This window comes from Equus asinus, chromosome X (genome assembly GCF_041296235.1).
Source record: "Equus asinus isolate D_3611 breed Donkey chromosome X, EquAss-T2T_v2, whole genome shotgun sequence".
Taxonomy (NCBI): Eukaryota; Metazoa; Chordata; class Mammalia; order Perissodactyla; family Equidae; genus Equus; species Equus asinus.
The window spans coordinates 59588412-59614530 of NC_091820.1; the positions used below are offsets into that span (position 1 = coordinate 59588412).

Sequence of the window (26119 nt, forward strand, 5' to 3'; positions counted from 1 at the left end):
ATTGATTACTGGGAGTGGCATTTTGTAACATTAGTTGTTCCAGAACAATGGATGGAGGTTTTATCTTCTCAGGTACTTAAGGACAGCAAATCATTAGTTACTTTATATGTGATTATTCAACTTAAACTGATTAGTGGGTGCTTTTTCGTTGTTATTAAATTGTATCTCTCTGTTTCATCTGGCCTCCTAGAGGGCAAGGCACGTGTTTTATATTTAAGGTTTTTGTTTTCTTAGCATCTAACACAATACCTGACACAGAGTCAAGTATTTATTGAATAATGGTTTATGTCAGTATTAATATTTATCATTGTATTTTTGAAGTGGTACAGACAATATAGTTTATGCTAGAAATAAGTGTCGAGTTAGAAACTTGGATTTGTGATGGGACAACACAGAGCACTTTGTCAGCTCTGTTGAAGGTCTTTGAAGACTATCAGTTGTGTGATCTTGAGCACGTTTACTTCACCTCTCTGTGTCTCAATTTTCTTAAGTGTAAGATAGGGAAGATGCCTCCCTTGCAGGGCTGTTGTGAGGAATGATAATTCATGTAAAGATCCTGGCACGTAATAGACCATAAATAAATGGTAGTTATTATTATCTTGGGTCAGCGGAGAGGAGGAGATAGACTAAGAAACTCCATCATGATGTGGGGATGATGTTTTGGGGAACACAGAAGTTCCTATCGGTGAATCCTCTGAAATTCTATGAAAGGTTCTGAGTATGTTAATTTTTCTGGGGCAAAGGGCCATTGATTTCATTAGATCCTTAAAGTGGTATGTGGCCTGGAAAATTCAAAAACTACAACTCCAAATACTTTAAATAGAATACTGTATTAAAAGTCATAATCACTCCTCCCCCAAATTAAGTTCATCAAAAGCTCAACTCCAGACAGATCAAATGTTTTAGACAAAGGATCTATCATCTTCCCCTAAGCTTTGGTACTACCTCAACTTTGGCCAAGGGAGAAAAAAAGGGATGTGAAACCACCGGGAAAAGAATGGGAACACTCATCCACTCCAACCCTGCCATTAGTTTAGTTCAAGAAGGATATCTCTAGGGCCATGTTCACCAGAATACCTCTGAATCCTGCACAGTGTGAAGAATATAAATTTGTTATCTCCAACACACAGGGAAGTCACAGAAATTGGGAGAAATAAAGCCTCAGAACATTAGAGGGGTCCAATCCTGGGGACTTTAACTGCTCTGCTTCCCATTCTCTATTCTCCTTCACTCCTTTAGCCTTGAAACTCAAAACCTCTTTTTACTCTTTAAAGTAATGGGTTGGGAGCTGGGTTTCAGTTTCTCATGATCCATGGTAAAGAGAAAAAGACGACATAGTGCATTTTTAATAAAGGACTGTTGATCTTTTGGTGTTAAAATGATCTTCTGTGAATTGATAATGAATAGTTTTATTTTATTTTGGAGAGGAAGATTAGCCCTGAGCTAACATCTGTGGCAAATATCCCCTCTTTGTTTTGTTTTGCTTGAGGAAGATTAGCCCTCAGCTAACCTCTGTGCTAATGTTCCTCTACTTTATATGTGGGTTGCTGCCACAGAGTGGCTGACGAGTGGTGTAGGTCCATGCCTTGGATCTAAACACCTGAACCTGGGCCGCCGAAGTGGAATGCGCCGAACTTACCCACTATGCCATGGGGCCAGTCCCAATAGTTTTATCTTTTAAATGTCTTTACTTAGCAAAATTAAAAGTTGGCAACTTTATAGATTACCCCCTCTCTATTTCTTTTTCCTTATTTAAAAATTTCCAAATGTGAAATCCAAGTCTGGAAATCACTGAGTTAGGACAATGTTGTAAGAGTCCAGCTGAAATACCATAAAAGTTTGAATTAAGGCAGTGCCAACGGGGATAGAAAGGCAGAGTTGAGCGTGGCCAATTGGATGTGAGGATGGAAAAGAAAGGACTCTGGTGCACCTTGCTCTTTGACTTGGATCACTAACTGAATGAATGGCAGCACCATTCACTGAGCTAGAGCAGACTCACAGGGTGAAGGGATTACGAAATGATCTTGAATAGATGAGTCTGAGGAACTTGCGGAATGTCCAAGTGGAGATAGCCAGCCTATAACTAAAAATATAGGCTAGGAGCTCAGGAGAGATTTGTAGAAATCTAGGTGGTAGCTGAAGTGGTGGAAGTGAATGAGATCATACAGTGAGAATAGAGGGCCACTCTCTCATACACATTTTACAGTTTATTTGAGTAATATTTAAAACCAAAGAAGTGGCTGTAGGCTTGTGTGTGCCACAATGATCTTCCTGTTCAGCCAGGGCTCCAGGCTCTGATGGGTGGCTCACATTGTCTGGGCAGTTGAGAGCAAAGTCCGGTTTTTCTAGACATAGTCGACATTAAAATACTAAGCACAGTGGGGATAGAGCTTGGGAAAGTCCTGACTAGAGGAAACAGGGTCCATGGATGAGTGGTAAGGAAAATGATGTAGGAACTGTAGGGAATTATGGAAAATCTGACATCTTTTGGGTACCAGACAAATTTATTACTTTCTTTTAATAAACAGCTTGGACACTTTGAGAGGACTGCATTTCTGCAGAATCCATCTGGACCACAAAACAAGGATACCATTTGTTCGAAAGTCTTTGAAGACTGGACACACTAGAAAATGATTCCCCAATTTGAGGGGCAGAAGAATTCCCTGCACAAAACTCTAGCCCAGTGCTTCTCAAACATTAACATGCACACAAATCACCTAGGAATCTTGTTAAAATTCAGATTCTGATTCAGTAGACTCCGTATAGGGCCTGGAACTCAGCATTCCTAACAAGTTCCCAAATGATGGTAATGCTGCTGGTCCTACTCAAAGTGTTGTTCAAAGTGTGGTTAGAACCTTCTATGGCAATCTGACATTGATCAGTGGACATGTCTCGAACAGGGTACCAAGTTTTTGCAATTCTTTTCTTTTTCCTTATGTTATATTTGTTTTGAAATGTAATTTTACATGTTGAATTAAATACATTAGGGCTTTTTTGCATATCTTCTTCCCATTTCACTTTTTAAGTGTTTTATATTGTGTTTTATAATAGTATCAGTTTTGTGTTTTATAATAGCATCAGTCTGTGATCAAATGGAAAAAAAGATTGGTCCCTCACCACACATAGTTTGAGAAACACTGCTCTAGATAATGAAGAATTTTTTATTTGGGACATAGAATTTAATTAGAAATGGTTTGATTTCTCTTACATATGATTCAAAGCAGTATTTTAAACTTTTCTTTTTATTTATTCCATAAACAATAACAAAACTCAGCTAGGTAACATTATGACAGTTTCACCATACACTCGGTCACAAATATTTAAAACCTTTGCAACAAGAACAACAAAACCAGAGGTGTTACAAGAATAATTTACAAGAAAATCTATAAAACAGCAAGAAGCTCACAAATGTTCATTTTCTTTTGCACAAGATCACTACACTCGTTCACAACATGTTTTGTTTTACAAAATTCCCAACAAAAGTGTAATTTTTTCTTTGTATTGTGGTTTCTAAAACCAGAAACTTTGAAGTAAATATCCTTTTATTAGCACCTAGTGGTGCAGAAAAAGGAAAACTCTCACATACAGACACTTCACAGCACTTTTCTAAGAAAAATATACACTTACAAAATATGTTACAAATTGGCACACTTAAAAATATACAAGATTTTGTAGGCGTCTTAAGAGTGATCCTTAAGCTTTATACTTCAATTGACTCTACAGATTATTTATAAAGCTTAACTCTAAAAGAAAAAAGGCAAATAATTTCCTAACATTTTAAAGTTGCAGTGTCATATGTCAAACAGAAACTTAGGTTACATTCATAAAAAGGGCCTTTAACGTTTTTATTTTAAATTTTCTTAAATGTTTAAAGGGCTTGGGAGAGGAGAAAAAAAATGGGGATAATCATTTTCTTTAGCACCATAAATCAGAAACTTACTAAAGAGGTGCATTCAGTTTTATGAAAATTAAATTAAGGACTAGTACATTCAAAACTCTGTAGGCAGCAAACTCTAGTCAGTGCTACAGGTATCCCAGTAGAGCATCTTACACTTTCTATCCTCCTCACTGGGAGCCAAAAACAAAAGGCATCCTCTAGTTTTTATTCTAAGCCTTTTACTTTGTGCTAAAAAACCAGGCATCTCTCTAAGAGGCAGAATGATTTAAGTATCTCCTTTCTTCTTTTTGAAGGGGATGTCTAAGACCCAGAAACCACTAAGCCTGTCAGATGGACAGACATCCTTTCTATCTCCTGTTGACGGGTTTTTCTTTAGTATCTTTAGTATCTATTCACCCAGATACTGATTTTAAAAGCCTCATTCACACCTTAAACTTTGTACTAAGCCTCTCTCTTTTACATTGTCCTTCTCCAATATTTTACCTCTTAGTTATGATTCTGAAACCAAGAGTACATCTCAAGTATCATGTAGCTGCAATGGGAGCTCTGCTTCATGACTGTAGCCACTGTTTAATGCTCTGAGTAAAAAATGTGCCTTAAAGGGTAGCCTGAGTACTGCCATCAAAATAATTCCATGCTGATTGAGAACCCTCAAGATGATGACATTGTTTCCCAAGTTAAACAGCCCAACTAAAATTTCTTTTCTCCCTTATTTGAGTCCTTGAGAAACTCTTACAAAATCTCTGGCCTACATTGTGTTGACAAGATCCCTATTTGTTACTAAAATCTTTGATTTGGGTACTAAATCTTCTAAACTTAATAATGGGCTTAGTGCATTTTATGACTAGAAAACAAATCTGATATTAGTTTTATTTCATAAAAAGGACATACTCCTGTAGTGATGGGCAGTCATTTAAAAAAAATCCCTAAATGAAAACAAAAGTTCATTAAATTAAGATAATTTCTCAATAATACAGGAGAAAACAAACATTTCTACTTCTAGCACTAGTTAGGACTAGCTAGTGCTCCATTCTCTTCAGCGCAGAAACTTAGCTCTCTCCAACTCTTGGAACTGTTGAGAGCATCTGTAAATTGAAGACGTGGTGGACTGCATCACACTGGTTCAGCTTGGTAAGAGCAAGTTTGGTTAAGAGGTCCTTGGATACGGTTTTTCTCCTTTAGGCAGTAAATGAAAATTAGAACCCACTAAAACAGAAATTCACTAGGAATGCAGAACCTCACATAATAGGACATAGGATGCTAGCCAGAGTTGTTTACAGCTTGTAAAGCATCTTTTATGTTTCTCTCTCTTACACATACACTTACCCCCCTCCTCATCTCCCCTACCCTCTGCACACACACAAATGCTTCCTAGAAGGAAAAAGGTCAGAGAAAGTGAAAGTTGTCACAAAAGCCCACCTAGCACCAAGGACATCACGGAGATGACTAAAGAAGGGATAGTCAAGGTAATACAGAAGGTTTGAAAACATTTAGGAAAGGGTAAGGCCTTAACACATAATTGCACAGAGTAACAAGTCAGAAGAGAGGAAGCAGCATATGTGAGGAAGCTGGTTTATGAGACACTGGAGAGGCCACTGGTTCAAGCCAGTTATTACAGCCCAAACATAACCCCCAAAGTCTCGAAGAACCTTGGTCAAGGCCACTGTTTCAGCACCCTGCTCCACATAGTCTAGCACCTAACCAGGGTAGAAAGGGGATCAGATCTACTCTTACAGATCTTCAAGGAAAAGGAGTTTCCAACTTTCCTCAGTCATATGACATAACTCTGTGTGTGTATGTGTGTGTTTAAAATTAGATTTGAAAGTGACCAAGGCAATTAAAGGTAATTAAGAGTGAGAAGAAGAACTTCCAGTAGAAAGTAGCCTGGCTAAGGTTCTTATACTCTGACACTTTGGGGAGGTGGAATATAAGATTATAAAAGAAGAAAAATTCTAAGACCAAGGACTGAGATTAAGTAAGAAGAATAAGGGAAAATACATTTCCAGGAAAGCAAAGATTAAATGAAATTCTGTTGAGGAGGCATTAATAGGAAGCAGCTTCTCAGAGAGAAGAGGTTAGAAGGGAGTGGCAATCTGGAATTTCAGACCAAGGAAAATTCTATATATCTGACTTGAGATATCAGTTATAGAGCACAACACTATTTTTATATCATTGGTCCTCACTTCACTAAGATAGCTGGTTGAACAAGGGATCTCCAAAAGATCAGGCCTACTATGTTGTAACAGGAAGAAAAAGAATTGTGAGATCAGAGACAGGACCAACAAAGGGCTAAAAACTGAAGAACTCAGAACATAATGTACTGAGAGGGATATTAAGGGAATAAGCATCTTCTTCTGCTTTGTCCTATTGCTCATTTCTCAAACTCAGTTCCTTGTCATGTTTTAGTACAAAATGATTGGTTATGAATCACTAATTTATATGTTAAAAACACATAATACACTGTAGGCCAATAAAAAAGGTACTTTAAATGGCAATTCTCTTCAGAGAAAGGGATGAACCATGCCCTAGAATTGGCCCCTAATGGGCTCCATAGGAGCAACTGAAAGAGTATCCATTCCAAAGGACTCATGATAGCAAGTTCTGACAAGGAAATTGTTTGTTTCCAACAGTTTCAGGCCATCCTTCTACCCCACCCCCACCTCACTCTCTAAAGCTGAACTGATACTGAGAAAAACTGGGACAACTGCTCCCATATTTATTTTTATAAAACACATTGTACTCATGGAACATTTTCTTTATTTCTTCTTTAATAGCCACCTTTTGATTACATAGAGAGCACGCCATTCCTGTTAGCCAGCAGGTGACTTTGAGGTCTGGACTCTTGGGGATCACAATACAGGTAGAATTGGTGATTCCAAACCAAAATTCAGCTGCAAAACAGAATAAAAACACAAACAAAAACAAAACAAAGACCAGTTCCTAGGAACCAGCCATACCATTTAGTACAAACAGCTAGCTATCAGAGTGGAGAAATAGAAGAAAGTGTTCCAGTTTGATTATTTTCCCTTTGGGATGGCAGCTGTAGAGCAGGAGACATGTTTCATCTGCTGCCTTTCCACTAAGTAATTTTCCAGGACTCACCACACACAGAGCGTCAAAGCCTAGGAACAGGCCTGAAGCAGCCTCATAAAATGCTCCTCACCCACTCATCCCCGTAGACACACACAATCACACTATCAAGAACACAGGCTTGTTCATTTTACTACCTAGCTGTAAGTAGTAGAGTAGGCTGGTGAAAGGAATCATGGACTGGGAAGTGTGTATACTTAAATATGTGACAGGCTTCCTTCCATTTCTCTCTTACTACTTTCAAATGTTGCTTCTCTGTTTGTGAATATATTTAGGTGGCAATGACTAGGTAGGTTCATATTTTGCTTAATTATTCCTTTTGAAACATCTTCCCTTTTTTAAAAATCCCCTTTTCCCCCACCCACTTATTCTCCACCCTCCCACCCACAGCCTATATATTCACAAGTTAATAGGTTAGTAACAATATTAGTAAGAATAGTAAGAGTAACAACAACAACAACCAACAACATTAATAATATTAATCCCCTATATCTGTATAGCACTTTACGATCTACAAAGCGCTTTCACATCCATTATTTCATCTGTGCCATAATGCATCAGTCATCAGACACACAGGCCTTCAACTGTGCAAGGAAAATAGATCAAATGTTAGACGTCAAGTGGTGAATAAAGGGGAAGAAAACGCTAGTAGTGAGGGATGTTGGAGCTGTGAAATTTAAAAAAAAGGGGGGGGGGAGGGCTGAATAAAAAATTCTGATTTCAAAAATTTATATAAAAAATTGAGATTTAAATTTAGTGTGTGGCATCAAATACCAGTCATCCTAAGACTAAGTATATATGGCCCCGATTAGTTGTTACCACAAATTGTTCAGTTTATCTGATATATGTACGTAACTCACAGGAGTTGAACTGAGATGCCTTAACATTTTCTTTAAATGACATTGGCATTGCAAGATTAAACACTTAAAGAACACTAAAGCCATGATATGAGTGCACTTTTGACAAAAGTGGAATAAAACATTTAGGAAACTACTTAAATAAAAGCAATCTATGTATTTCATTTATCATTAGTGTTGATTTTATAACTATTTTATAATTTATCCCAGACTATTATAAAATATATAAAACTGAGATATAAAGTCCAGCAATATAACTTTGCACTTTAAATAATTTTCAGCTACAGATTTTGCTTTTAGAAAACAAACTTTAAAGCAGCTGTTTTGTTTCCTTTTAAAACATTCTGTAAATGCATATACTTGGGCCCCTGATGGCCTTAGCTGTTGTGACTTCCAGACCTTTCCAACATTTTAACTCTTAGACAATGGAACAAACAAACCCTATTTTGTGCCTTGTTTAATTGCTCATGTTTCCACACAGGACAGTTGACTTTAAAATTGTAAAATAACATATGTATGCATATATATATATATATTTTAAAAATTCATTAATGAGCTTTAAACTGTGAGTGAATCTGTGAGATGAGGTAAGGAAATTTGGCACATTTCAAACAGTATCCTTTAAGTTTTGGTAAATTGTGTAACACAACATATTTTTCCACTGTGATCTACAGGTGCTATCCACATAAGTGGGGGTGGTTAATAGCAAGAATCACTGGAATGCTTCTAGTAGTTCAACAGGGACAAGCTCCCCAAATACTCACAACCAAATGTTGATATAGAAGTAAAAATATATACAATACAGTCACTTGTTTGTAGTTTGGCACAATGTTTTCCTTGGGTAAATAGTGCATAAACTACTTGTGCAACTGTATGACTCTTAAGCCTTTTACATAGAACATCAGATTAAAGTTTTGCTTCCAAAGACTTATTCCCACGCTTTAAAATTCTTTTCTTTAAGCACTTACATGTCAACATACATACCACAAGGCATATTTTGAAAGAAATAAAACACAAACATCAAATGTCTTTCTGGAAAATGCGAGTCTCTTCTTCAAACACAGGTAAAACCCAAAATGCTGTTTCTGCTTTTAGGAGATTGTAGTCGGAATCCCTGCAGAAAAACCAAACAATTTATGCCATCTTAGTTATTAGCCTTAGTGTATGTCCCACAAAGGGATCATACCATCTAAATTTGTTTACATCATACTAGATGCTGTATGATGCAAAAAAAGATACAAATAGCAGGGGGGCACTGGAAAGCACTCTTAATTGCCACACGATGAGATTTTGTTTTCCAAATTATGCTCTTTTTGCTTAAATGATCTTGGCTTTTGTCTATATAACTTTTCAATTCTGTTGTCCAAAATTTTTCTTACTGCAAAGCCCTTTCCTTCCCCAAATCATTCAAGAGCATATTTTAGTTCTATTTTCTCAATAAGTAAAAAATAATGCTGAATAGCAGAAAAGGTAGCCTTGTTAGAGCTTATCCCTAGCCAAGCCACAACAGAATTGCCCAATCTTTTGGGTGGCTCAAAGGCATAGGGATTTTCATGCATTTTTTCTTTTCTTTTTAAATTGAATGGGACAGTTTCTTTCATGCAAACTTTTGCTTTCAAGAGGGGAAAAAATGAGGGACTATGGGCTTAGCAGGTAGTAGGAAAGCTAAGGGTGCATCGTCCTAGCCATTTTGGTGCAGTATTACCTCAGTTTTTCAAAAGAAGCTGTCCCAGCCTCATCCTTGTGGACCTGTTCCCGCTCCGTGCGCTTTCCCTTACACTTCTCATCTCTCAGGGCCTTGGAGCTGGATTTGTGACGATATAACTTTTTGTGTGTTGGTCCGTTATTGCCTAAAGTGCTCAGGTTATTATACTTTTTATCAAAGAAGGCAGAGCAAGAGTCCTCATTATTATAACCAGGCGTGTTTGCACGACCAGGATCACCTATCGCTGCTTTCCCATTGCTTTTACTCACACCCTTGATGGACCTGTGATTCTTAGTGGCTCCTGGGGACCCACTGTTGACCTTTTTCTTAGATTCCTGTGGTGTCCCAGCCAATATTTTGAGGGTTTTTAATTTTAGACTATTGGACTCAGGGGAGTAGAATATGTTGGGGTCCTCATGGTGCTCCAAGGGTTCCCAAAGGGGCTCTATGGAGGCCATCATGAATCTCTGCACATCTGCCATACCAGAGGCGATGTTGGACAAGATATAGGAAGGCTCTTGAAACTCCCGTTGGTCATCATCCAGGAGGCTGTTGGTGTTAGTGCCCATGCTCATGTCGCTCCAGCCTGGGTTGCTCTCCTTCCCCAAAGCCCAATCTCCAGAAAGTCCCTTCTGATTTGGCATCTTCATAGAGGCCACAGGGCCACCATGCTGGATACATTCGGCCAATGTCTTGCCTGTGGATATGCTGTTGATTTGACCTCCTCCACGGCCAATGCCAATTTGCATTTTCTCTCCATTGATTGCAGCCATGTATTTCCCTTTCTTTGTTGACTTAGGGACCTGGCGGGAGGTTTTGCCAGGTGGCTTTTCACTCCCTTTGTTGTTGGCTTTGGGTGATTTTTTCCTGGTGTTTTTTTGAGAAGAGCTTTGGTTCATAGCCCCACTCTTGCTGGGTGAACTTTTCTTTCTTGATTTCGACACTTTGTTATTGGTACTCATTTGACCAGATGGATCATTAAATGTTGATAGACAAGGGGTTTTTTGGAGCAGGCTGACAGAATCCTCATCATTGAACATATGGAACTGAAACTGATGGTTATTTAAAGTAAATCCATCATCCACTTGGACCTGCCGTGAAAGGGTACTGCAGTCCCACTTGATTTTCTCCATATTGCCCAGTGGTCCTGGGACACCCTCTTGGAACCCCTTCAGTGTTCCTAGTGTCTTGATACCCTCACATCTGGTAATTTGAGGAGAAAGACTAGGGGTGTCAGGCGGGGACATCTCTGAGAGAGAAGAGTGGCGGAATTTGTCAGGAGTGAAGTTGGAGATATCCAGGAGATCAGTGGACTCCTTTAGTGGTACTATCTCATCAATGCTCTGCTGGATCACCAGCTTGGGGCTGCAATGGGCCAGGAAGTCATCAGTGATATCATCATCACCATCCTTTTCACAGGGCTTCAAGCTTAAGGAGCAATAATTGCTTGAGTTGACAGAGAGTGGTATTATTGAATCAAAGTTAAAGAGTCGACCATCATCCATACTGACTGGGCTCTGCTGGAAAGGAAAGCAGAGCTCTGCATTATTAAAGTGACATAATTGATAAGAGTCATCAGACGGGAGCTGGGTGTCTTGCACAGAGGCATATAAGACCTTGTTGCAACTACTGCCACCACTATTGAGGCAGATTGGATTGTATGTTGTAGCTGTGAGATTATTTTCCATGGAGACTACTTGGGAGACTACAAATTCACTGGATTGGGTTGGAGCTATCTCCCTTGAGACTTCAGCTATGAATTCCTGTGGGCTGGAAGTAGGCTTGTTGGGCCACACATTTCCATAGTTGTTTGATTCCATTTTGAAGTTTTGGGATGGCTGCTGCAGCTCAGACTCAGAAGGTGAGGAAAGCACACAATCCTGCGCAGGCTGGAGAGGTACAAATGATTTTTCTGTTTGAGTGAGGTTGCCTTCATTTTGCTCTGGAGAATGGTGAGTGAAGTATGAGATACCAGTATTATTTGACAAGTCAGAAGGATCTAACAATGTCTGCAAATACCCTCCAGGTATAACAGGTATATTGGTGGCAACATTAGCAGATGATAGAGGCATTTCAGAGGAGCAGGCGGTTGGTAGGAAAGTAGAATTCTTAGCAACCTTTGCCTCATGAAATTCAGATAGATGGGAACTGTTTGAGGTCCCAGGAATAGCTTCATTCTTTAAATTAGCTTTGGAGGATTGGTCTTCCAAAAGAGGGCTCATTTGAACAACTGGCTTGCTTTCTTGCCCAGCTTTGATTTTCTTGGATTTTAACCTGGCTTCACTTTTAAATTTGATTTTGTTGAGCACTTTCCTCTCTGGCCCCTTAAATTCTGCATCTTGGGCTTTTACTTTTACTGATTCAGGACCTGTGATATCATTTAAATGTGATCCATTTGCACAGCTGGGGACAGCCAGAGGTGCTGACTTCAGTGTACCTTTCAGGATTCCATTTTCTTTACGACTACTAGCTTGCCTCTGATCATTGCAGAATGAAACCTGCTTACCACTTGCTGAAGTTTCCATGGATGGGATTCTTTGAATTCTGTGCCTGTTGCTAAGTTTAGATTTTCGTTTGCGAGCAGGTGGCAGAAATGACATCTCAAAGCTACCTGGTTCAAAGCTTTGCTTTTGGCATAAGGGTGTCTTGTTGGAGTCTGTATTGCTGTTTCTCTGTTTCTTTTTCTTCTGCCAGAAGCCCTTCAAGGGGGCCAGCTTGGCGTACTTGTTGAGTTGATTCTCATTCAAATTCACTGTTGTCTCACTGGCATCCACTCTACCCAACTTCACCAGCATGTTCTTCTCACCTTTAAAGCGATTGATGATGATATATTTGATAATAACAGGGGGTTCTTTACGGGTTACTTTTCTTCTCTTTTTGGGACACCATTCATCATCATCTTCCTCTTTTGAACCACCTGGCAGCCATTCCTTCCTCTCATTTACTTTTTCACCCTCTAGTGAATCAACATCATATAGATAATCTTCACTGTACCTGACTTTTCTCTTGGCTCGCAGGCCATAGTTCTGTTGGGAGGAGGAGCTGCCAGAATTAGTGTCCCGAGCCATATAGCGGCTACAGTCCTTGATCTCTCCCATGGCATCATAAGAGACCTCAATGAAGGAACTGTCATCACTGAAATGCCCTGATGCCTCCAAGGAATTTGCAAGATGGCCCTGCTTTGGATTCTTAAATTGCCCTACCTCAGTCCCACTGCATGGTTTATTTAAGGCAGACTTTTCTCCATTATCCTTTCCATCTTTTTTCTCTACACCTTTGTCTTCCTGTCCTTCTTCTTTGCCTTTCTTCTTGTCCAAGTTTTTATCTTCCTCTCCCCAGATGATGCTCACATCAGGGACCTTGAATTGGGAAAGATCACTGCTCTGTTTCAGGGCCCCACTCTTAGACTCTCGCTTAGGACAGGTAGTAAAGACACTGGGAAAAAAGTTGAATTGCGCATCCTCCTGCATCAGAAGGGTGGTCTTGTCTCGAACATTGTCTTGGAAGGATTCATATCGAATTTTCAGGGAGCAGACATCACTGCCCAACGTTGACTCATCATCATCGAACATATAGTTATCCACATCTTCTTCAGAGAATAGATTGACAGACAGCTCATTCTTGGAACAGAGGTCAAGCAGTTCAATCTTACTCTCACTAATGAAAGTCTCAAAGTAACCCCAATCCTGATTGGAATTTGCCAGCAAAGCCTCTTCTGTATTGCACTTATCTAACAGTAATGCCTCATAATAACTTTTCTGAGCTGGATCCTCCAAGTCGATGTCAGGTTTCTCAGCTTCTCGTCTATCTCCTGCCCTTGATTTGTGCAGGGGGAAGCCCAGGAGCTGGTCTGAGAGCAGCTGCTCTCCGTATTTCATGTTTTCTCCAGCATTAATACACTGAATCCCTATATCAGAGACTGCACAGGTTTCATAATCCCTATTTAGATCACTGACTTTCAGACTGATCCCCGGCTCAGGATCTACTGCATCCTTGGAGTCCATGAAGCAGCCCAAGCAAGTCCGGCTTGGCTGCATGAGGCAGTCCCCATTCAGAGCTGACATGCCTGCAGGCTCCATTATGGTGAATGGAGCTTTCTCACACTCATTGGGCAGTGACCATGTGTTCAGGCCTTTTGCAACACCAGATGTAAGGGAGATGGCATTCACAGAAGTGCTATTAGCAGCATGCTCAGGTGGTTCAATCAGGCCCAAAGGAGAGGGAGGGCTCTGCACACAGGGTTTCTTCGAGGGCAGAGGCAGGAGACCCCTGGGATACATCAAGGTCTCTTTTTGAACCACTGGTATAGGCTGGATTGGTGCGACAGCTTCTAGAGCTGCAAATGACTTCATTGCCACACCCTGGTCCTCTGAGTCTAGAGAAAAGGGAAAGAAACGACAGGAATCAAGTTAAAGGTCTTAGACCAGACTCATTAACTGTCTTTCCCTTGATCAGTTTCTGGTCTTAGATCTCATACAAGCTAAGCTGCAGCTTCTCTAGCTTTAGAACTAGAAACTACAAAGTTAAAGAACAACCTGATTTTACATTGAACATTCATGTGAGTGAAAAATAATATTTCTTCAGGTTCAGCCTTTTCTTCAGACACAGACAGAGCTCTCCTCAGAAACGAGGAAATAATTGGACTGCTTGATTAATTGGAAAGTCAAGACTTTCAGGGTAGGAAAATGCTCAGATGGGATATTCATGGTTTTGAGCAATGAGACTCAGTCCTATCCTTCAGACCTCTGTTCTGGAAGCTCCTACTGAATCTAGACATTCCATGCCTCACATCAGACCACATTTCTAATTCACTAGGAATTTTGAGGAACTTAAGTATTCATCTGACATAGATCATTTGGGAGAGCAAAGGGGTTGGATTAGATACCTCCTAGAGACCATTCTAGCCCAGTTAGAGATTTGGTGGAATAAAGTTTAGGATTAACATCAATCTCAGAGGCATCCTAGACTTAACCTACCCCAACTTTGTGGATACTGGAAGTCTATAGTAATAACCAAGGATTACTGGGAGAGACATTTGTACTATAATTAAATTCCCTTACCATTTTCTTTGACCCCATTAATCAGAGTGTTTTCTCCGTTGGCTGAGGCAACAACAGCCTTATCTTGTTGGTTATCCATGAATGTAACCTCTTATTGTTTCATTCCAAGTCCAAATGTTGTCCAACCTGCACATTTCAAATATATAATATCAGTTATTAATTTTTTTCTGTTTTAAGGTTATTTTGGTTAGAGAGGTCTTTAAAGGCTCACCAGAATTTACCTGTTTCCAGACTGGCCTCATTACTGCTAATGTTTTTGTTTCATAGTTTATACCTACCATATAACCCAATTTGGAAATTCACACTTCATTCATACATCCTAGATCCTTCTGTCCCCTCTAGGCCACCATACTATTCAAAATTGAAATCTAAAGAAGCAGGCAAACTTATACCTTTTTCCAGATAGTAAGACATTTAACCTAATCATGGCCATCCAATTAGGAAGGATGCAAAGTAGAGTCCAGAGTAACCTAAGATAAGGGTGTGTGCTTGTGGAGATTGGCTTTATTTACGTTTGTCTCATTTCTACTTCAGATTATCTGAAGCTCTTCAAAAACAAGCCAATTCATACATAACACACACATATAAATGACACTCAGATTTTCTCTCTCTATGCATTAAAATTTGACTACTAAGGATGAAAGAAGTAGAGAATCCTTTCCTTGGATTCTTGACTTTCATGACCTTAACTCTGGTTTTGACAAGTATTCCTCTGAGCCCATAGCAGGATTTTAAAATGTGACCACAAAGAAGATCTGGAATTTATGAAAAGGTCCCACCATAATCTGGTATTTTTAGGGCACAGAACACATATCCAAAGCCCCTCATCTCCTGCCCACCTACCTGGGTGGTAGGTATATGCAAAATGACAGGAGACAAGACCACCCAAGATGGAGGTATCTACCATGTGCCACTACAACATCTATAAGCCTCTATTTATTCCAGCCCCCCTTTTCCTAGACCTTCTCCTCAGTCAGTATCCTTCCCTTTATTAAAAAGTAAAGACTACTGATGGCCAAGAAACTATTACAAGAATCTCAATTGTATATGCACTTATCCTAATTCATGTGCATACTATAAAATGTAGGTCCAGTGTTGAGGGAACAAGAAGCAGTGAGCCAGACATAGTTTTACATGATTCAGTTTATGTGATATTTTATCTATCTGGGCCTATTCTTATCTGTAAAATAAGAAGTCTGTACTAGGCAATCATCCAGTTTTAAAAATGTTAGATGATCCTGGTTTCCCCCTAACATTTATATATCGGAATTGCCAAATTTTCTTCTCATTTTATACAAGATATGACTTGAGAGTAGCCAATAAGCAACAGGTGCCAGGGAAAAGAGAAAGAAATGCTTATTTGTATTTACACAGAAAGAAGGGCTGGAGATTTCTAAAAGATGGAGAGGAGTGGCTAGCAATATCAAAGTCCCCATCCCTTGGCAAGGAGGGCTCGTTTGTGGTGGAATTGAATGAACAGATCGGATGGCTGAGCCTCTGCTTTAGAAAGGACCGTATGGGTCAGATGGAATCATACCGCCGTCATGGATTGCTCTGTGCATCTTTTTTTTTTTTAAAGGAACTCAGTAGAACTTCAGGTATCATTTTACTCCTCTTTAACCCCTACACTAATTCCATCTTGGCAGGGACTTGATAAGTGGCAAATTATTTGTGGATTTTAATAATTTAGTATCTTCTTGTCCCTTATGCCTAAGGCTAACTACAATGAAGTCCGTTTTATCACCAGGAAGACCAAGGCAGAGAGAAACAAAAACTAAAATAAGGTCACAAAATAACATAACACAATGGCAGATCTATGAAAGGGACCCAAGTCTCCTGACCAAAAGACCAGGTGTTTTTTCTTAAAACGCAAAATGTTTTCTCTATAATTTTACCACTTCTAATCCCTGGTCAAAACAAGGCTGTAGAAATATGTTTGCACATGTTACTGATCTATACTTCCACCCCCTTTCAGGTAATGAAATAAAGAACAGCTGCCTCAGACAAGCATTGATTATTAGTAAAAATTAATGTACCATAAAATATATAGAGGAGCAAAGTATCAAGAATTATCCAATCTTGTCAGACAGGAAAAGAACAATATGTTAGGGGACATATTAGTGCCATTGTAACTTTACTCCGGGATGTTATTTCCCTAAGAACATAAATTTTTTCTAATAGAAAAATATGACCAAGCATCCATGATTTATGGTTCTGAATTAAAGGGAATCCTAAAGGGTTGAGAATAAAGGAAATACAATTTGGCAAGAGATAAAGAAGAGGTGAAGAGTGGTATGGGAACTTGACGAGCTGGGAAGAGGGGAGGAAATGGATGAATACCCACTAGGTGCCAGACTGGATACAGTTACAGAAGTTATCTCATTTTGCATTTATAATCTCTTTGTAAGGTTGGCTCTACTAGCTTCCCATTTTTTTTCAAAAGGGAAAACTGAGAGTATCATAGACATTAACTTAGTGATTATCAATTATTTCGGCCTTTCTTCTACAGAATTAGAAGGCTAAACCCTGAGTGGACAATCATTTAGTCCTTTCCTATGACTTCAAAACTCAGCTATAAACAAGACAACCTAAAGGTATATATTTTCCCACATTTCTATTTATTTATACCTTGGCTGCTTATAAAAATGATTTCAGAGAGGGATTATAATTTTTCATAGTTACAGTACAAACAACTCTGGGCTTGCTTTAGCTTTTCCTCACCTATCAGCATTTTAGGACAACACATTTTGCGGGATTTTAAAAATCTGTTTTGAGCTTAAAATTGATTCTCACTTTTGGGATAATGTACAACAAAATGTTCTACTGATCATGGTAAATCAAGCAGTGTAATGGCACTGAAATAACATTAGTATGAAGACAAGTATTTTGAAGCAAGGAAGTGCTCAGTTAAACCAGAAGAACAAACCCTCCTACCTGCCTTTCCCCTCAGTTGAGCCTGAGAAGTGTTCATAGATCCTGTCCCAGTAGGCTGCTATGCTCTTCCCCAAAGGCCTTTAAGCCTCAGGTCTCAGAGTCTAGATGACCCACACCAGCATTTGTGTTGGGGGCTGTCCGTGGCCTTTTCCAACTGGAAAAAAAAGCAAAGCAAGAAAGTAAATCATGTTTCTGCCCATGGACCTGGGGCAACACAGCCTTTGGGGTTTGAGTAGTGCTGATTTCTGGGATATCAGTTTAAATGAATTCAACAAATTGACGAGGTACCACCTGTGGTCATGGCAGTGTACCAGGAAGTGCAGTAGAAAAGTTAGGTGAATGGAACTAGACCCATGTTCTCAAGGTGCTCAGTGTTTACTGGGGGAGAACAAGCCATAGACAAATTCTAATAAATGTATAATATACTGAAAGAGAGGCAAAAAGTTTCTATGGGAGTTTCAAATGGAGAGAGATTATCCTACTTCTAGAGAGGAGAGAGATCAGGGAAGATTTCACTAGTAGTATTTAAGATGGACTTTAGAGGATGGTCTTTCAGGAGGTGGGCACGGGGACGTATAGAGGAGAGAAAGGCACTCCAGGCTGAAGATATCTCATGAGATGGCATGAATCTCTCCCCACTCCAGTCTATCCTCTAAACAATTGCTACAGAATCACAGGTCTGACAACTTGGCTTAAACTTTTCTGTTTTTGCCTTGCGTATAACACCCTTCTCAATCAGTTCTCAACTTTTCAAGTTGTATTCTCCTTTCATTATGTTCACCTTCTCCTATACTCCCAAATATTCTAACTCCTTTTGCTCCCTTAATGTGCTAGACCAGTTTTTGCTTCTGGGTGTCTTGCACTTGATATTCTCTCTGCCTGGAATGCCTCCCTCCACCTTCTCCCCTTCCCTTCCTCCTTCCCCTCCTCCCCTTTCCAGCCTCCCTTTCACCTGTTTTTTCCTATTCCCTACTCATTTTTCCTTGACACCTTCCTTGATTCTCCCCACGCCCAAGATATTAGTCTCTTCCCTTCTCTGTGTTCTGAAAGAACTTTGATCTCCTCTGTGTTTATCACTTTATATAGACATTACTTATTTATGTGTGTGTATGAGGAAGATTGTCGCTGAGCCAACATCTGCGCCAATCTTCCTCTACTTTATGTGGGATGCGGCCACAGCATGGCTTGATGAGTGGTGCTAGGTCCATGCCCGGGATCCGAATCTGCGAACCCCAGGCCACCGAAGCAGAGCATGTGAACTTAACCACTACACCATCAGGCCAGCCTCTAGACATTACTTCTTTATATCTGATACCCTCAAAAGACTAAGTGGCCCCCAACCTCCACAAGGCCTAGCTCACATAGTGCTTAGAAAATGGTATGTACTCTGTAAAAGTTGATTAGACAATAATGTTGGATGGTAGGAAAAGATGGCAAAGAATTTCAGAACAGTAAGAATTTTGCTAAAATATAAAGTACACACAAGAAAATATGGCTGAAAACATAAGAGCTATACTGTGGGGCTATACTGTGGAGGCCACCCAAATCTTAATTCAGGAAGACACTGAAGGGTTTTGAGCAGAGGAACGCTACGATTAAAACATTAGGACCAGTGAGTGGGAGAATCAGAGGTAGGGAAATAGGTTAGGAGACAATGTTCAGGTGTGAGAGGTCAAGAAGATTAGAATTAGAGAGGAGGAAATAAGAATGGAAAGGAGATGTTAGATTTGAGTAGAACTGCAGAGGTGTGCTGTATAGACTTGGAAAATGATTTAGATGTGGTACATGAGGGAGCAGGAGTCAGTATACAGAGAGAAGAGAAAGGTCAAGCAGTCAACAGATGGTTGTGAAAGGAACACTAGGGGTGGCTGGATTCCAGGCCAGAGTATCCTCAGAAATACAGGTGCCAGGATCTTCATGAGAATAAAGCAAGGTGCGTAATAAGCTCATTGTCAGGTCCAACACGGATAATGAAGCTGACAAGAGTCTTAGCTATCATACTGGAAAGGAGGCAACCGACCAGCCAGCTAGTATAGATGAGGCATCTACAGGTTTGGTTAGGGACTGAAATGGAGCAAGGAGATGGGAATGCTGTAGCAAACATGTCCACAGAAGGTTTCCAGGCTAGCTTAGCCAAGTTCTGTCTAGTCTGATTCTTTAGGTTCAACTCCAGTCAGTATGATGGATGACAGAATCAGCAATAATACCGAAACCACATTCTTATCCATAACGCTGCTTGGCTAATTCCATTTTCTAATGCCTACCAGGATTTCAAGATACTAGGTTAGAAATATGGAGGTATGATGTTTTTAAGTACAGACAACATGTTTAAATGAAGAGCCATATAAGTTTAAAAATATTAAGGGTGAGAGAGACATCAAAAAGAGGTGATCCCAGTTAAACTCTAAAGAATTCTATATATCTCAAAAGTATGGTATAAATTTATTTCATCTCTTATGATAAAGATTCAAAAATTCAAAAGATAGGCACAAAAAACTCATATAGAAGAGGCGATATTGTGTAATGGACAGAGTACAACCACTAATTAGCTGGGTATCCTCAGAAAAGCTCCTTCCCCTCTCTGGTTCTAAGTTTTCTTAGCTGCACAATAAGAGTTGAACTAGATTGTATCTAAGGGCTCTTCCAGCTTTGAGCAATCTATAATTCATTTAATTTTTGTTATTTTTCATTAAAAAATTGAAATCACAAGTGTAAGGAAAAATTTACATATATGAAGAGCTCTGATTTAAGTTTTGTGTGATACTGAGATGAGCCTAAGATGTACATCTGAGGGCACTCTTTATCTCTTCTATCTCACGTCCCTTCCTGTATTCCTCTGATTTTTGTGCATTCCTACCCCAATCCTGTCAGAGGCAACAAATAGAGTGCTGCTGCTGGTGACAGGGCTCTGTATGTTTCACCTGCCTTCATTTTTGGCAGCCACCAGTCTGATGGGGGGAGGCTGTTAGGCTCCTGGGCAGCAGCTAGAGTGGCTGATTTTTGTCCTAGCTCAGTGGCTCAGTGCTTATGTCTCCCTTCCTCTTCTTTTCTTTTTTTTCTCCTAAAGATTGCCACCTGAACTAACATCTGTTGCCAATCTTCTTTTTTTTCTTTTCTTCTTCTTCTCCCCAAAGGTGCCAGTACATAGTTGTATATTCTTGTTGTGAGTGCCTCTAGTTGTGCATCCCTTCCTCTTCTTTTCTCCCTTCCCCTACTGTTCTTATCTGTACCATCCTTTGTGACATCACCCTAAAGAGATTTCCAAAAAGAGCAAGTGCATAGTATGTGAAAATTCATTGTCTTTGTTAAAGCACTACACAAATGCCAGAAAACCTAATATTCAATAAGACTTGAATTAGGAGTAGAAAGAAACAAGCACAAGCACTCATGGGCTCAAGTCAGGAACAGTCAGCCTACCCACTAGTCTTAATTTCTAAACTTTTAGACCATAGGTAGCTCAACTTTACTGGCACATCTCAGTGTCCCTTTGCCTTTGCAAAAGAATTTAATTTGCAGGACTTCTCCTAGCTGCTTTCTCTCTCAAGTCCAAGGAACAAGTGGTAAAGTCCAATCATGGTTTGCCAGGTAAAGAATGGGGTGCTTCTTTCTAAAAAGAATCCCTTTCTTCTTGTTGCTAGACACATATTGGCAGTATGATGGCACATTAAGCACAGAGAGACCAACCTGGAATGCCTGTCGGTGTGTACCAGATGGTGAGTCCTTGGAAGGACCATGCCACTGTAGCCTGGCACTTTGTGAGAATGGGTTTATACAAGGATTGTGTCTTAATCACAGAGTGCCTTCCTTGACAGGCCGCACTGAGTTACGTTTAACGCTTGAGTGCAATAACTGTAGGCTGAATTATCTTTTGTCTTTCTCCATATGGTTTCTAATCTCCTTTCTTACTGCTAATCTATCTTGTTAATTTTATTTTAAAAATGTTATTAAATTCTTTTCAGAAATACAATCACTGAACCACAGGGCTAGAAGGATCTTGGAAGACAGTCTAATCCCAAACTCCCAATTTTACAAATGGGGTACCCAAGTCCTAGAAAGGGGAAACTACTTGCCCAGTGTCACACAGTGAGTTGGTAACACATACATATCCTTGGAAAAATACCCATGGCACCAAGTTACATATCAGGTGGAGTATAAGTTATAAATAAAAGTAACCACTAATCAGAGGGCTACTAACTTTTTGTTTGTCTTTATTGGAGGAAATTCTGTCACAAGTAAGAAAAATGTCCTTGCTTATCCCAAGAGGGGGAATGGTAGGGAGTGGGGAAAAAGCCAAACCTCAAATCCATCTAGGAAGGAGGCACTCCTCTTCCAGCCTCAGTATTCTAGAACTTTGTGTTGTCGCCCTGAGGCATACCAGTCCAAGCACCATATTTCTCCCTTCCCCCCACACATGATGTTCATGTACACTCAAAAAATCATGGTGCCTTTCTTCTCCCATTGTGGAAGCAGGATGCAGCATACTGGACTAGAGTTGGGAGGCAAGTGGAACTGGGAGTTCATTTGAACTGAAAGTGCTAAAATAAATTCAACAATTTAGGGGCTGGCCCAGTGGCGCAGTGGTTAAGCGCGCATGTTCTGCTTCAGTGGCCCGGGGTTCGCTGGCCTGGATCCCGGGTGTGGACATGGCACCGCTTGGCAAGCCATACTGTGGTAGGCATCCCACATATAAAGTAGAGGAAAATGGGCATGGATGTTAGCTCAGGGCCAGTCTTCCTCAGCAAAAAGAGGAGGATTGGCAGCAGATGTTAGCTCAGGGCTCATCTTCCTCAAAAAAAAAAAAATCAACTATTTAATAATGCCTAGTTAAAACACCACTTGAAATTTTGGATGGGGAGTTGAGGGACCAGGGACACCACAAGAAGTAAAAAGGGTTTTGAAAAGTCCCAAATAATCATAGTAGTTTTCCTTTATAGTCTTTTACTTATCTCTTACTTCATTCTAACCCCCAAAGCAGGAAACAAGAATGTAAAGAAACAAACATCAAATTAATTACTATACTCATTTAGAAGCCCCTAAAGAATTACAGGCATATCTACTCAATCCCTGATAGATCAGCTATTTTTAGGTAAGCAGACAAAAATCATCTATAAATGATTCCAAGTAAATTGAAGACAACACATAACCAAACACAAAACATCTCAAGAGCAAAAGTGATACTACTAGCCTGGCCCGGGAATTTGGAAACAATCTTGGTCCTTGGAATCGTCCCATGAGATGCTGAGCTAGCTGTTACAACTAACTGGGGACCTCAGTTTCACCATTCATAAAATCCTTGGCCTTGGGGCCGGCCCCATGGCTGAGTGGTTGAGTTCGCGCGCTCGGCTTGGGTGGCCCGGGGTTTCACTGGTTTGGATCCTGGGCGTGGACACGGCACGGCTCGTCAAGCCATGCAGAGGCGGCATCCCACATGCCACAACTAGAAGGACCCACAACTGAAAATACACAACTATGTACCGGGGGACTTTGGGGAGAAAAAGGAAAAATAAAATCTTTAAAAAAAAATTAAAAAAAAATCCTTGGCCTTCCTTTCTAATTTCAGAGATAGTTCCAAGGCTTTCCTAGCAAAGAAAGCTGGGGGGGAGGGTACCCATCCTCTATACTAAGCAGTGAAGATCAGCATAGTTCAACACTGATAAAGATCTGTGGATCTTGGGCTTAGTTGAGTACGCCACTTCCTTATCTCTTTTGGCTATGTGGAAACTAGTACAAACAGCTGGTTGGAAGGCTGGGTACCACATGAGTGTGGACATATGTTAATTATTTCCACAATTATTAAATACCTGTTTCATATGTTAGACTACGGCATGAGGAAAACAGAAGTGAGAAACACAAGCTCTATTGCCAAGGCACTTACAGTTTAAGAGAGGTAGGGGCATACTTGGCATAGCAGGTATCTCTTATTGTGATGTCTTAGATTGGCTCAAATATTTATTTCTGTATTTTGATTTTACTTTCAAATTATTCCCCTAGCCTAGTCAATCGCCAGGATAGGTCTTCCAGATATTGGTCCAACTGGGATTTCTTTTATCAAAGAAAAAAAATCCCTCTGATCCATATGCACAAGGCTTAGAAAAATGAATCCATCTTTGATCACTCCATGAAGAGAAGTGCAACTTCCCACTCAACTTTGGACGTGCTCTTATTAAATACACAGCTGCTAGGCAACCCCGTAGCAAGTGGTGAGACTACTGCTTCAGATTCCACTCCACCCTCACCACACTCCTTTTGCAGATACGCTTGTAGTAGAGCTCGGCAGTCACTCTCAAATTGATAGACTGGTAGATGCCCGGACCTTTTCACAACCAGAGATCTGTCACTGCCAAAGGTCAGAGGGTCCAGACACCCTCCACCAGTAAGCGTACTCCACAGGGTATCTCTTTGTTTAGCTACTTATATGTAGAGAAAAATACTTTAAGATGAGTTTGTTTACAAAAATACTGTTACGACTGCTATAGAAGTTTTATTTAACACGGGAAAGGAAAATTCCAATAACCCCACAAAAGCACCCAGGAACCAAATGCCATATATTCACAAGACCCCTCCCATCAGAATTTTTCTTATATTCCTTTAATTTTCTACATGGGACCAGGAATGGCTATCCAGGAACAAGGAAAAGGATAGGGTCACTTCCTCTATCTTCTCCAGCACCCAGTTCAAGCCAATCCTGCCTGATGCCCAAAGCCATACAGATGGCATTCTGGGGCTCTGTGCTCATTAAAATCTATACAGGAAACACCCATTGCACGTGCAATTCCAAAGCTCACATTTGTTGAACAGCTGCAGTCAGCTCTGCAGTATTCTTTCCAATTCTAGCAGCAAAGTCCACAGTAGGGAAGAACTTCTTGGGCTCAGGCTTCTGAAGGCTCATCTACTTATGGGCAAAATAAGTCCTAGAGAAGGTAAGAATGACAGCCGTTCTTTCCTAGTAATCCTGGTTTTCTTAGGTTCCTTTGCTATCTTCTCATCTACTGGTAGGGCCAAGTGTTTCTTAGAAGGAGTATTGTCTGCAACTGTAGCATCTATTTACCTTTTTTGTGCCAATACTAGGCTCACTTGCAACTTCTAACCTGCACCGTCTAACAGAGAAGCCACTAGTCACATGTAGCTATTCAAATTTAAATGTAAATGAATTAACATTAAATAAAATTAAAATTTCAGTTCCTCAGTCACACTAGTCATATTTCAAGTGCTATGTGGCCAGCAGTTACCATACTGGACAGCATAGAGACAGAACATTTTCATTATCAAAGAAAGTTCTACTAGGTAGTACTGCTATTCTTACTCCCTAATCATCTCATCACCTTTGTATGGGCTGGCCTAGCATTTTATCTATCTTTTTGGTCTCAGGCAAAAAGGGTTGATGTTATCATGTTCCTCAATTCATCAGTAATCCAAGCAAAGTTTCTTTCTTGCCATTATTCATTTATTCCCATTTATTCCTACACTCTTTCATAGCTAACCATTCTAATGTGGTAAATATGTATCTTTGTATGTGTTCTTTTAAAAACTGTATTGTTTTATGTGTATGTTTAAAAATTTTATGTAAATGGTATCATGCTATAGATCTCATTCTTTTACTTTTTACTACGAATCATGTTTTAAAGACCCGTTCATAACTCTACGTGTATATCTAATCTGTTGCTTTTATCTGCTGAATAATGCTCTATGGTATGCACCTACCCACATTTTACCTCTGTGCTTTCATTACAATAAACCCCCAGGTTCCTGGCCTAGCACTTTACAGAACTCTTGGCAGAAGTTCCTGGCTTCACAGAAAATCTTCAAAGAAAATCATAATCAAAAGTACTTGTAATTTGAGTATGTGACCTCACTTTTAATTGTGGGTATCCCTCCCTGGAATATATACCCTTGTCCTATCCTTCAATATTCTAACTTACTGGTATTATTCTTTGCCTGTTATTGGTCATTGTTCATTTTTTGCTTGGCTCTGATCTTGTATGAGGTTTCTTCCCTATTCTTAAGCTCAAATAATGGTTTTCCTTTGGTCTTTCTGATTACCTGGACTCAGGTTATTAGCTTATGAAGTCCCTTATCTCTTCTGTTTGTTTCTGACTTTTCCTATAACTCCTTTTCTTTGTCTTGCTGCCACTCAAGATTCAGTTCGATGGGTAGTTTTCTGGCTAAAGTTTTCACTGAGCAGTGTGGGTTAGGAACCTAACGGAGACAGGATTTCTGCACTGACAGCCAGAGACATCCAGGGCCTAATGGGAGGTTTCATGTTCTCTGTTAGCTTTACACACCAGGGAAATAACCTTTTAATCCAGTGCAGCATACTTCATTTATTGTAGTGTTATCCAGTTCAAAGATGTTATGAAAAAAGTCCCCAGAGAGATTTAAGAGTTCAAAAACATCCTGAGTTTGAACTTAATTCAACTACTCCAGAAGGCTAAAACAACGGAAGATGACCTTTTAGGCACTTCATATGCCAGGCACTGTTAGGCCAGATAATGTCATGCCAAATTAGAGTGTTTGTCTCCTGGGGAGGGAGGAGGGTTGGTGGGAAGGAGAGGTTGAGGGTATGTGTTTTAATTAA

The 26119-nt window shown here is 39.9% G+C and overlaps 1 protein-coding gene across 2 annotated transcripts in view; it reads right to left on the reverse strand.

Moving 5' to 3' along the window:
* Positions 1 to 2253: 2253 nt before the first annotated feature.
* Positions 2254 to 26119, reverse strand: part of NEXMIF (neurite extension and migration factor) — a 112709-nt gene continuing 88843 nt past the window's right edge. The window contains exons 2-5 of one of the 2 annotated variants that reach the window (XM_070502633.1): positions 17545 to 17698; positions 14611 to 14736; positions 9551 to 13925; positions 2254 to 8959 (exon numbers count right to left, since the gene is read on the reverse strand). In XM_070502633.1, the coding sequence (XP_070358734.1) occupies positions 8866 to 8959; positions 9551 to 13925; positions 14611 to 14689 (4548 nt within the window). In that variant the 5' untranslated portion in view covers positions 14690 to 14736; positions 17545 to 17698 and the 3' untranslated portion in view covers positions 2254 to 8865. The remainder of the gene's footprint in view (positions 8960 to 9550; positions 13926 to 14610; positions 14737 to 17544; positions 17699 to 26119) is intronic. The other variant, XM_070502634.1, reaches the window with a different exon arrangement.